The 13,369-nt window shown below is 47.2% G+C and overlaps 1 protein-coding gene across 1 annotated transcript in view; it reads left to right on the top strand.

Moving 5' to 3' along the window:
- The first annotated feature begins 10,152 nt into the window (after positions 1-10,152).
- Positions 10,153-13,369, top strand: part of TMEM65 (transmembrane protein 65) — a 51,174-nt gene continuing 47,957 nt past the window's right edge. Inside the window, exon 1 of the mRNA XM_030549469.1 lies at positions 10,153-10,489. Within this exon, the coding sequence (XP_030405329.1) occupies positions 10,153-10,489 (337 nt within the window). The remainder of the gene's footprint in view (positions 10,490-13,369) is intronic.

Below are 13,369 nucleotides of genomic sequence, written 5' to 3'. Positions count from 1 at the left end.
CAAATGTGGCCTAATCTGCCCCCATCATGAGTCCACTGCCTGGTCTCTAATAGAATGGTTTAAGACCTGAAATATGACGGTTCGTAGTCTTTCTAAAATTTGTTATAATTAATTATAACTGTCCAATTAAATGTCTAATCCTCTTCGGACTCTTGGGTGGGCTTGGTGAGTTCTGTAGCATAGCCTTGGGAGTTTATGGTGGATAGGCTTCATAACCCCTCCAATGCCCTCTGGTGGCACTCTCCACAGCAGCATAGAGGAAAGTTAAGAGACTAGAAGCTGCGTATGAGCAGTGTGGCCAGTGAATTCAGGATTCAATAGCCGAAACCCATGTTTGGCAGCATACATAGAACAGTGGCTCTCAACCTTTCCAGACTACTGTATCCCTTCCAGGAGTCTGATTTTGCTTGCGTACCTCCAAGTTTCACCTCACTTAAAAACTACTTGGTTACAAAATCAGACCTAAAAATACAAAAGTGTCACAATACACTATTACTAAAAAAGTCTTACTTTCTCATTTTTACCATAAAATTATAAAATAAATAATTTGCATATAAATATTGCACTTACATTTCAGTGTACAGTACCTACAGTAGTATAAACAAATAATTGTAAGACGTTTTAGTTAGAACTGACTTTTCTAGTGCTTTTTGTGTAGCCTATTGTAAAACTAAGATAATACCTAGCTGAATTGATGTACCCTTTGGAAGACCTCTGTGTTTCCCCAGGGTACGTGTACCCCTCGTTGAGAACCCCTGACATAGAACACTGGCGATGTTCCACTCCACCTTTGAATCGAGGAAGATTTCATTTCCTCCAATCCCAGCTGCCAGCACTGGTCTCTTATGTAAAGGCTGTTCACTCCAGTTTGTAAATTGGACTGGATTTTGCCCGTTGTGTATTTTGAAAATGCAGTTTTTTTAAAATTAAACCCTGTAAAATATGCTCTGAACAGTATAAAATAAGTGCAATTAGTATAACTATCTTGTAACTGGTAGTGAACATTTTAATATCAGCTTCTCTAAGGTCTCTTTAAAGTTGGTGCTCATAAAAGATTTCAGGTGCACATTTCTGGAATTCCCTTTTTATACACAGAATTGGTACAGCAGGGACACTTCTTCAGTGTTCCTTAACAGTGACCTCAGGAAGCCACATCTGAGGATGAAATAATACTTCAAGTTTCTATCTCCCTGTCCACTCAGTTGCAACAGTCAGCTAGAATGCCATTGTGTCAGCTAGGCATGAGCTGAGATTGTCAAGGTGTCTGCAGTGACTCAAGAGTGTGAGTACTAACCTCAGGACAGATTGTTAGGGAGCAACAAATCCCAAATTGGCTGTGAGTTCTATACTTAGACTTCACTGACCAATTATCAAGTGTAAACTCCTCAGGCACTCTATCTGCCTTAACATGGAGTCACAGATAGTCCTCTTGGATTCTCCAATCTGTCTTGTGATAGACGATGCCTTACACCAAGAATCACAACAATATTCAGGTTACTCTCTGTCCCAAAAGACCCATCACTTACCGCAGATCTATCGCACCTCAGATTTCACACCAAAGACAATGTTGGTAGCTAATCCTATAATAACTATATATAGATTTATTAATAGGAAAAGGAAACAAGAGTTATTTACAAGGTTAAAGCCAGTAAACGTATATACACAAATAAGTTACAATATTAAGTTCTGAAGATAATAGAAGCTTCTGTAATAAGCAAGCTCTGTATGTCCTTTAGGGCTAACCCAGGCTAAACAACTAGGGATCTCTTGCTTATGCCTAGAATATCTTGCTCTCCAGAGTCCAAGCAGGATAGAGATACAGTTTCTTCTTGTTAGTGGTTTTTATCCTCTGCCTCCCTTGTATTCTAAGATGCAAATTCAGCTGATGGGAGGAATCCTCTTGCACGACTCATCTTTATGGGATGGTGATAGAACAACAACAAAGTCATTTGTCCTCTTTAATGTCCCACAATAATCCATCTCCCATTGAAGGACCTTCCCTATTCGGCAGGATGTAACACATTCTGTTGGAGACCAGCACTTCACAATAGTTAATGTCACTCTCCTGTTTGATGATGATTTACAGAGGCTTACAATACAAATGCTCAAATATTAGCTTACAATATGGAATACAGATGTTATAAGCAGGGATTCTTGTTTTCCATGATTAAAAAAACCCCAAATTTGCCAATTAAAAAATGCACAAATCCACATTTTTCTGCAGTTAAAATGAAATGTTGAACTTTAGTGTCCTTAGCCACATTATATAAAGGTATCAGTTGAACACAATGTTTTGTTGATATATTTACAATTTTAAAGCAAGTTCGAAGACTACTAGTGCCATGAATCATTATAATAAAATAAAATAGAATGATCCAGTCACAGTGCATTGTTTCTATTTTCCACAATTGTCTGCTTTCTAACATAATCGACAGCCTTGCTGCATACAGCACAGCACATTAGATGGTCTATTATATTTACAGATACATTCAGTACCGAATCAGAAAAATATACCCATAACATACATAATTTCAAGTTATGGTGTTATAAAATATTTTACGAAGTTATGTTACAGTTTAGGGTCTTGGTCTCTTTTCATCTAACATGGCTTATCTTTACCTACAGCAGGCATGATATCACCCAGGAATTAAATTTTGTAAGTGTAGCCAGCACCATCCAGACTACTACTGCTGCCCAAAATAAAAGGCCCTACAAACTTCTGGACGGGACTAGGGAAGGCTGAGAAGAGGAACCAATCCTGTCCTGCCACAAACCCCGGCTCAGATTCACAAAAGGCTATATGTCAAAGCTGTAGTCCTTTCATGCTGGCATTCTGTGGAAATCTTTTGCACTTTCCAATATATTTTAAAATAGTCTTCAGACCTTTTCCGAGTGATGAAAGGTAAATTATTGACACTGCTCTATCACTTCAAATTTGCTTCCTACATAAACACTTTTTCCACCCTAGGTGTTAGGCCTGGACACTGCTTTTTCAGCTGCATTATTTTAAAACAACTCCACTAATTATGTCAACTGTTATGTAAATCAGCTTTCATTGCACTGGTCATTCATCAGTTTTTTCCTGTTATGAGAAAATTAAGCTATCAGAAAGGAAAAAGGAAATATATAGTCTATAAGGTGCCACAGGATTCTTTGCTGCTTTTACAGAGTTACTATACATCACATGATGAATCAGGTTAAAAATAAGGTCTGATTAATCAAAATGTCTGCTTGCCAAAGGCTTCAGTTCCACTTTCTCTTTAAATAAAAGTAATAGCAATGAAAGATATTAGATCATTTGGCCCATTCCTTGCCAGTGCAGGATTGTTGCCTTCAATGTTTTTATACTGAATTTATCCTATGCAGTTTTGTATGGAGCCATTGCTATACCCTTGAGAGACTCCACAATGTACTATACTTTCTGACTTTGAGCTATAACTTGATATTCAACAGAAGATTTTTGTTTTCTTAATGTTATTATAACATAACTAGTTTAATCCCCTTGACCTCCCTTTTGTCTCCTGTTTATAGATCTCAACTATCTTTAGGCTGTTATGTCTATCTCCTTAAGATCCCAATCCTGCAATTAGTTCAACGATTGAACCTCCATTGATTTCACTGTTGTGCCGCACAGGGCTCTGCTTCTGTGTGGTTTTTCCCAGGATCAGGGCGCTAGATTGTGAGTGCCTTCTGTTGAGAACAGACACTTCTTGAATATTTGGAAAGCCTCAACCACATTTGCGCTCTGTCACACCACACCCAACCATTATAAATAATACTTGCAGGAAAGTTTGAGCAATACTGGGAGTTTTGCAACATACTATAAAAAGGACTGAGCCCAAAATCTAATCAGTCTTCTCTGGTAGGTCATTCTATAGCAGGGATTGGCAACCTTTGGCACACAGCCCATAAGGGAAATCTGCCGGCGGGCCGGGCCTGCTTGTTTACTTGCAGTGTCCGCAGGTTTGGCCGATCACAACTCCCTCTGACCGCAGTTCGCCACTCCAGGCCAATGGGGGCTGCGGGAAGCAGCGTGGGCCGAGAGATGTGCTGGCCGCCGCTTTTCGCGGCCCCCATTGGCCTGGAATGAGGAACTGTGGCCTGTGGGAACTGTGATCAGCTGAACCTGTGGACGCTGCAGGTAAACAAACCATCCTGGCCTGCCAGCGGATTTTCCTGACAGGCTGCGTGCCAAAGGCTCTGCTGATTCCTGTTCTATAGTCAAGTGCTCTTTATGGAGCATTTCTTATCTCTAGCTCTCAAGTTTCCCCTCATAATGGTCACTTCTCCAAAGATGTCACATTTGGCTGAGTAAATCCTGCTCTGGTACGCTGTTGCCCTAAAATTCTCAATTTCTTCATAAATTAAAGATATAAAGATGCCTACAAGAAGAAACAAAGGGCCAGGAGTTAGGGCTCCTGGGTTTGTTTGGTTCTCCCATAGTGCCGACTCAGCACCCACTGGTAGCCCCCCTATGAGCACCTTCACCTCCCCAGCATGGATCAGCTGTTCTGCAGCATGCAGGAGGTGCTGGGGGTGAAGCGAGGGCAGGGCATGCTGGTGAGTGGGAAGAGACAGGGTAGGGCATTGGGGGAAGGGGTGGAGTGGGGGCAGAGCAACCCCTTGGCACATTAGAAGGTCGGTGCCTATGGGTTCTCCCACTGACCAGTTCTGTGACTTCAGCCTCTCTTCCCTGTCTGTTTCCTTATCTGTAAAATGGGGACAGTACTTGCCTCTCAAGGGTGACATGATTTAGGACCCCATCCTACAATTAAATCCACATGGGTGGATCCCTGCACCTCCATGAAGCACCATCACATTCAGCGGGGCTCCTTCCAGGCACAGGGGTCTGCCTGCAAGAACTGATTGTAGAATCAGGACCTTAATTAGCACAGCTAGTTGGTAAATATTCTCAGGAAAAGGAGAAATTATAAAAAATGGGGAAAAATTGTCAAAATTCTTCTTCAAAAGTTCTTAGAATTTTGCAAAAAACAAACTCCCCCGCCCCAAAATGAAACAAAAATTTTTATAACTATTATTTCTTCATTTTCTGCTGAATTTGTAAAAGTTTTCACTTTCTTGGCAACACCTATTTTCTCTTCACTCTTCAGAAAAAAATTCCTAATAGGGGCACTTCCTATGGAAACTTTTGTTGTGGTGAAAAAGCTATTTTTAGCTGAGAAACATTTTTGAATAAAAAAATTTTTGACCGGCTTTATTAGTTAGTTAATATTAATAAAGATCTCTGTATGTGTAACACTGATTTCAGCATAACTCACTACATAGATATGCTTTTAATAAGGCACCATAAATGTTAAAAATGTGCACAGGCTATGATCAAAAGCTCAACATTTCTGGAGCAGGAATAAGAGCTGGGAGAATGGATTACAGAACAGTGACATTTTTCTTGCGTTTCAGACATGAGTTAGTGCTCCAAAACCAGTTGGCTGCCTGATAAAAACATGTTCAACTGGAAATACAAGCCAACACCCATCTTTTTCTCTCTGTTGTTTCCCTTAGTAGGCTGAAAATTACAAGCAGTGGATCATACATTATATATGCACTGTAGAAGAAACCCCACTTATTATGACATCTTTGTCTCAGAACTTGATATTAATCCTCTGCAGCGGTTGGGCATGACAGGCAAATGCTGCTGTTGCATTTACAGTCATGTGCTTCTAACTTCTCTCCAGAGTGGATGGAGAGAGGAGCGGCCTGGGCACTCTCCCCAGGAAAAATAGCAGACACTATGCTGCACAATCTGGACTTGCTTTCACATTCCAAAAGTCTTTGTTATTTTTTCAATTAAAAGAACCAGCAGCAATATAAATAACTTTATAAATAACCCCCTTGTAGAAGAGGTGCTTGAGACCCTGCACAACTAAAATGTAAAAACCACTAATCACAGTTAGTGTGTCTTTTTTTTTTTTAAGCAAGCTTAACAACTGGGTTGCCACCTGTCAGGGACTGGACATTCCTGACTATGAATTTTGGCCTGGCACTTTCTTTGCACATAAATTCATTCCCAGGACAATAAAAAGATCAGATTGTGTGTTAGTGTATTTAAAAAGCTTCCCAATTCCTTTAAAACTTTGACACATAATTTTCCTAGAGTGTCCTGTTGAAAAAGATTGCACTTTCGGATCATATTGGATAGTTAGTACTCATTTTTTAAAAAATGTATGAATACATTTTTTTTTTGCAAAACCTAATTGGAAATCTGAAATCTTTATGTTTATAAAAAAGAGCAACTGTCTTTTAATTTTAAAAGAATTCCCCTGCAGTGATTGCAATCCAAATGTTGCAGCACTGTTCTGTTGCATGGGGGGGGAGTGGCGAAGGAGGAGAGAAGAGAAGAGAAAAGGGATGAAAAAAACAAAGTGAAACATAGTTTGTTTTCCACTGCCTAAATGATAGGGTCAGGGCCAGTTCTAGGTGTTTTGCCGCCCCAAGCAAAAACATTTTTGGCTGCCCCCCACCCCAGCCCTGGGCTCTCACCCTCCGAATACCGCCCTAGCCCTGGGCTCCCTCTCCGTCACCGCACCCCCTGCCACCTCAGCCTTGGGCTCTCTCTCTCTCCCCCACCCACACCCCCTGCCACCCCAGCCCTGGGCTCCCCCCCCACCAGTGCTGACTCTGCCCGTTCCCCCCTTGCCGACAGCTGGTCTAGTGCTGGCAGGGTTGGGGTAAACAGTGGGGCTCCCAGGCCGCGCCTCAGCCCAGGATCCCTTCAGCCAGGGCTCCCACCTTCAGGACCCGGGAGTGAAGAGCCGGGGGACTGCCCCAGCAGGGGGCTGAGGAGCCGGGGCAGGGTAGCCCCAGAGGGAGCAGAGCCCCGGAGAGCAGGACATGGACCCCGCACGGCAGCGCCCTGCCCTCTATGGCCCCGCTGCTGCTTCTGGCTGCCCTGCTGCAGTACCTGGGCGGCTCAGGCTGCTTTCCCCAGTGCCGGCTATAGTGCTAGGAGGGGAGAGTGCCCTGCAGCACCTGCTGGCGGCTCCGTGTTCCCTGTGGGGCGGCCCCCAGTCCGAGCGTCCCCAGCTCGGAGCCTGCCCTGCTCTGTCACAAGGTGTGGTGCTGCTCCCCCATGGCGCTAACCACAGCAGCCCCAGGGTGCCCCCCAGGGCCAGCTTTAGGAAGTGCAGGGCCCAATTTGAACATTTTCGACGGGGCCCCGGCAGGGATGACTAAAAAAAAGAAAACGTAAAAAAAAGCCTTTCATTTCTTCGCAAATGGTTCCCTATAAAAAGTTCTAATTTAAGGGATGTGCCACAGTATGTATTTTTTGTACCAATAGAGTTACCATACATCCGTATTTTCCAGATGACGATTTAAGAATCAAAAAGCCTGACATGTCCGGGAAAATATGGATATATGTTAACCCTACCTAAAGTTCTTTTTTAAAAAGATGGGCCTGAACTAGAAATGAGCTCCGTTTCACATGTGTGGGTCCCCGCCACTCCCTGGGGGTGTGTGCACATGTGTGGGTCCCAGCTGCTCCCTGCCCCCCTCATTGAAGCAGGTGTGCAGGGTTACTGCCCTGGGAACTGCAGGGCACCAGTGGATATGGGGCTGGCTGGAGGCAGGGCAGAGGCTGACTGGAGGTAGGTCTGGCTGCAGACAGGGCAAGGGGTGTGGGGTTGGCTGGAGACGGGCTGTCTGCGGGGAGGGGGTGTGGGACTGGCTGCAGGCAGGGTCTGGCTGTGAGCAGGGGGTGTGAGTACAGCCCACCCTGTATGGTGAGTGCCCCCTCTTCCTCCCTCCCCCACAGGGTAGCAGCAGCAGCCCAGGACTCGGGGGCTATTTAAAAGGCCCAGGGCTCCCCTGCGTCCACCGCACCAGCCCTCTAAATACCCGCAGGAGCCCTGGGAAAGTGGCGGGGCTCCTGTAGCTATTTAAAGGACTGGGGCAACAGAGGCAGCTGGAGCCCCAGCCCTTTAAATAGCCGCTGAAGTCCCCCGCTACCCTAGGGCTCTGGGGGCTATTTAAAGGGCCTGGGGCTCCCCTGCTTCTACCGCCCTGGCCCTTTAAATAACCACGGGAGCCCTGGGGAAGTGGTGGGGCTCTGGGGGCTATTTAAAGGACTGGTGCAGCAGAGGCAGCTGGAGCCTCCTACAACCCCAGGCCTCTGGGGGCTATTTAAAGGGCCCAGGGCTCCTCTGCTTCCACTGCCCCAGCCCTTTAAACAGCTGAGGGAGCCCTGGGTAAGCGGCAGTGCTCCAGCTGTTATTTAAAGGGCCGGGGCGGTAGAAGCAGCAGGAGCCCTGGACTTTTTAAAAACCCCCATAGCCCTACCCCAGGCTCTGGTGGCAATTTAAAGGGCCTGGGGCTCCAGCCCCTGCTGGGAGCCCCAGACCCTTTAAATTGCCCCCTGGGGAAGCCGGGCCACCCCGGTACAGCACACTGGCTCTTGCCAGTATGCTGTACTGGGGCTCGGGTGCGGGGCCCTCTTAGGGACGGGGGTCGATTCAGGGAAATTGCTTGAATTGGCCTAAGGCCAGCCCTAGTGGCCCCCACGCACGACATGCTGCTGCTGCCAGGGCTGGCTCTAGGCTTTTGCCATGGGAAGCAAAAAAAAAAAAGGCCATCCCAAGCACGTGCTTGGTTTGCTGGTGCCTAGAGCCCGCCTTGGATTGGGTATTGGTTTGCTGATGTTTGTAACATGTTTTGATTATGTAAATCAATGTTAAGCTACTACTTATCAAATGTATTAGTAATAACAGGAAATAACTTTTTTTTTTTAAATCTGGTTTGTATTGGCTAGTTTTAGTTACAACGATGACACTCTTCCGAGATGATTCATGCTTGCCCAGTAGCATGGGTTTCGGAAATTCAGAAACTATCTGCCTAAGCCTGGCACACCCTCTCTGTGTGTAATCTACAGAAAACGGAGAGGACAGCTCTCTGAGCTTCGCTGCCTGAAAGTAGTTCTCCAGACTCCTCCCCCGAGGGAGAGAGGGGCACCCCATGAATATGATGGGTAAATAGCGTCTTAACTCAGCCCGCGGGGAGAGCCTGCAGGAAGACCTTTGTCCCCAGAGCACGTGTCAGGTCACGCAGATCCCTCCCCCCCGCTGGGGACAGCCCCACCCACCAACAGAGACGTGAACTCACCCGCGATCCCGGGAAAAGGCACGAGGATGACTCCGTGCTATGGCAATCCGACACGGGATAATGATCTAACAAGTTGCACTAGGAAGCTCCTAGGCGGCTCAGCCGCTCGCTGTGTTCCATTTTCCGGCCCCGAGCTTTGTATCTTTAAATGCTGGCAAAGCTCGCCGTGCCCACACCAAGCCCCGCAGCCACTGGGTCCAGGCTCGCTGCTGAGACACACCCGGGCTGCCCAGCGCTCCACCGCAGCAGCGGGCGCTTACAGCGGCTCGCTCCCCTGGCGCTGGCGGGCGGGGAAACACCGCGGGCAGCGCCCACTCCTCCCCGGAGATGGCAGCGGTAGAACCGGGCACTAACCCGCTCCTTGCAAGGGACTGAACCAAGGGAGCCGGGGGCACTGGGGCCGGAGGGGACCGTGCCCAGGCGGAGCTGCTGAGGACGGCGGGAGGAGCCCCCTGGGCCTGGCTTTCCCTGGGACGCGGGGCTGAGCGCCCCCACTCGCGCTCCGGAGCGAGGCCTGGGGGTGGGACACACACGGGGGTGGGGGCCGGGCCGTGTCCCTCACCGCCTGGCTGGGCGGGCGCCTGCCACTCGGCTGGGCGGGACCCTCCTTCTCTCCCGCTGTCGCTCATGCATCGGCCGGGCGCCTGCGCGGAGCCGCCCCCTCGGCTGTCCGCGGGCGCCGCCGGTGTTTGTGCGGGGCGGCTGGGGTGTTCCCTTCGCAGCCTAGTGCCGCTGCCCGGAGCCTCCATGGGACGGCGCAGGGAGCTGTGACTGACTCGCCCTTCCCCAGCCCGGATCCCAGCTGCAGGAGGCGGCTGCAGAGAGAGACCGAGCGGACCCCCCTGCTTCCCGGCCGGCAGCCCATGAGCAGCGCGTCCCGCTCCCCAGTCTCGGTCACCAGCGCAGGAAGGAGCCGAGCCCGGCCGCGGCTGCTCGTTTCCCGGCTCCCGGGCTCTGCCCTGGATGGTGCCCGGCCGTGCCGCGCGCGGGGCTCCCGGGCGGGGATCGTAGTTCCCTAGTGCCGCTCCCTGCCTGCTGATGTCGGCGTGGCTGAGCCGGGCGGCGCTGCTGCTGGGGCGGCCGCGCGGCCCCGCCGCCGCCGCCCCCTTCTGCCTGGGCTCCTTACGGGCCCCCCGCTGCTGCCGCCGCCTGGCCACCCTGCGCAGCGGGGCCGAGGGGCTGCGCCTTCCCCCGGCCTCGGGACTGGCGCCGCCCGGCCGCCCGCGGGCGCTGGGCACCCACCCGAAGAAGGAGCCGATTGAGGCGCTGAACACGGCGCAGGGCGCCCGCGACTTCATCTACAGCCTGCACTCCACCGAGCGGAGCTGCCTGCTGCGGGAGCTGCACCGCTTCGAGTCCATCGCCATCGCGCAAGGTGAGCGGCCAGCGCCCCCTTCCCTGCCCTGCCCTGCCCGCGTCGGGGCCCAGCCTGGCATCGCTGCGACCCGTGTCCTGTAGCCCTCTGCGCTCGGGGGGACGCGCTGCCCTCCGCTAAAGTCATCCTGGACACGGGCCGTGCGCGTCCTGCCAATGCACCTGGGTCTGCCGCTGCATTAGCCACGGGGCCAGGCTGCCACCGCAGCCGCTAACGCCTTGTTAGCGTGACACTGCCCCCAAAGTAAGCGACATGGGAAGGGTTCCCCATCGCCTGCTCCCCCAGCCAGGTGTCCTGAGCAGCTGGGCTCGGGTGGCTGTGGCTGTGTCCCGTACTTTAGGGTGCCTTTGATGAGCTGGGCTGTGCAGTGAAGGGAGATGCTGCACAGGGCCCAGTGTTACTCACGGAAAGTTTTCCTTAAAAAAAGTAGGAGCGACACGCCTAGTGGAATGATTACTCTCTTGCCTATCCCTGTTCATTGAAGAATAAAGCCTATTTTGGTGGAGGAGGGGTTTGAAGAGCTTTAGGAAAAGGAAGGAGAAAATAACCAGAAGGTATTAGGAAGCAGAAGGGTAGAGCAAAGGCGGTTATACAAGTAGACGAGATCTGTGAATGATTTGAAAACAATCCAGCATCAAATTGGGGAAGGGTATAGTGAAATAAAGATGAAAGCAGGCGGTATACTGACCAATTAAATTAATACTAGCTTGAGTATTTACCGTGTTGGTAAACAGGGACAGGGAGAAAAATCAAAATCTTTACCATATTACAAAAACAAACTTAATGCAAATAGAAGCAGAAAACAAAATGTTAAAACTAGGGCTTGCTATTTCATTCTAGACTAAATTGCCTATTTTGAGCTTTTAAAATTGTCGTATTTAAAGATTTGGCATGTCAGATTTTAGGGAGACTTCTTGGAATTCCAGGAAAAGAGAGAGAAGCAAAATGACAGACTATGGAGACAAGGAATAAAATGATTCCAAAGAACCCTTTTCACACTCTAGTTACTCAACTTATGAGTTTTCTGGATGTTGATATAATTTATTGATTCAATGAAGCATTCACGTCTGACTTAGTAAGAATTCAACCTTTTCTCTCTCCTATGCGTTAGGCCAATTGAATTCTTAAAAAGCAATAGAGTAAGTAGGAGACTCATATAAAATGTGACTTCAAAAATGTACTAATGATATATAAAAATATAAAAATAAAGTAAATTTGTCTTTGTTATACAGTAGCAGTGCATAGGGACAATGTCCTCTGCCTTCAACACCTGGAGCTCCGCAGTTCGTGGGCAGCGTAATGTTTGTGTTTGTTAAACTGTTATGTAGTTAGAGTTCATAAGCTTCCAAAGATGCCATAGCTTTGGTCTCAAAACTCGATGTAACACTAAGAAACCAACCAACCTATTAAGCCTAGTACTGAATTTGAAATTCTGACTCTTATAATTTAACCTTATTAAGTACCATAAAATTCTTTTTATTACAAATATTCAAGACTCTGTAACTTACTGAAGAAATCCACTCATATTTGTGGTAGGCCTCTTTGTGGTTTCAGTAATACTGAAATATATGTCCTTGGAAAGGGCACTTTTATGGCCTGTAGCTGTACAGTGCAAGTCTCGAGGAAACATTGCAGTAAATGGAAAACAGCTACAACAGTCAGCCCTAGAAGCACTGTTTCACTGAAGAAATAATGTGCTTTTCTTATCTTTGTTATGTAAATGTGTAAATGAATGCTATATTTATAATATACTATTCTGTGATCGTAATCTTTTAAAATGTCACTTGCTTTCTATGTGAATATCTCTTGAGAAAATTCAAGCTTTTGTGGATCTTTACTGCTAGCTTTTGACAAAGCAATACATGAGATCTGAATAGTTGTATTCTTTAGCATAGTTGCCAAAGCACCTTATTCAATGATAAATAGGACAAGAAAAAATGTTTTGTTTTGTTTTTTTTTAAATTTCAACATAATGTTTGAGGATTGATACAGAGATAAACGGATTGCAATTAAGTATTCCTCTATAACTGCATTTCTATAAAATCCATAGTCTGCATACCTGTTACCTGAATATTTAGAAGACTAAACAGGAACAAAACAGTCAGGCCATATTAATCTTTATTGTATTTGAATTATGACTTCTTTATTACAGATCTGTAAAATTACCAGGGGCACCTCTCTCATAGTCTTGGCACTCATGAAAATTAGTTAATAGCACAATTAACATGAACAGAAAACTCAGCAGGAACCTCACACAGTATGACCAAAAAAAACCCAAAAAAACTGCATAGTATAGATAAAATAGCTACTCCATCCTCAGTAAACATTACTCCTCAAATAGCATTTGTCTCCAAAAATCTCTCCCAAAGTTTTTGGAGACTTTCCTGCAGGTCAACATATCCAGGCTATTTTGAGTTGGGTGTGTGTATTCCGGAGGAAAGGGTCCCTCACCTAGAATGCCCTGCCAATTTAGTGACAGGGATCTTTGGCTGGAGTGTCTCCACAGGTCTTGACTTCAACAATGTGGCATGTAGAGAGAGGCAGTCTTAAGTAGGCTGGCCTCGAGTCATTTAGGGATTTGTATATCTATATTAGTACCTTCAACTCCACTTGGAAATCTGCAGGCAGCCAGGACCTGCCTGCTGCAACTAACAAACTTTCTCCTCCTTGATGAGAAAATAATAAAAGGTGTGCATAGTTCTGTCGTCATATACACTTAAACTTGGTTCATGTCTGTGGTCTTCTGATGTGTCCTGAAGCTTCAGCTCTTGACACAATACACCTTTATGGAAGAAGAGCCTTTAGTATGTGCCCCTTTTGACCAAGAATTCCTAGTTAGGGTAGGTTTTTGTCTCCCTTGCTACACTACCTCTTTTGTGC

The sequence above is a fragment of the Gopherus evgoodei genome, chromosome 2 (genome assembly GCF_007399415.2).
Source record: "Gopherus evgoodei ecotype Sinaloan lineage chromosome 2, rGopEvg1_v1.p, whole genome shotgun sequence".
Taxonomy (NCBI): domain Eukaryota; kingdom Metazoa; phylum Chordata; order Testudines; family Testudinidae; genus Gopherus; species Gopherus evgoodei.
The sequence above is the reverse complement of the archived record's forward strand: the minus strand, read 5'-3'. Positions and strand labels throughout refer to the sequence as shown.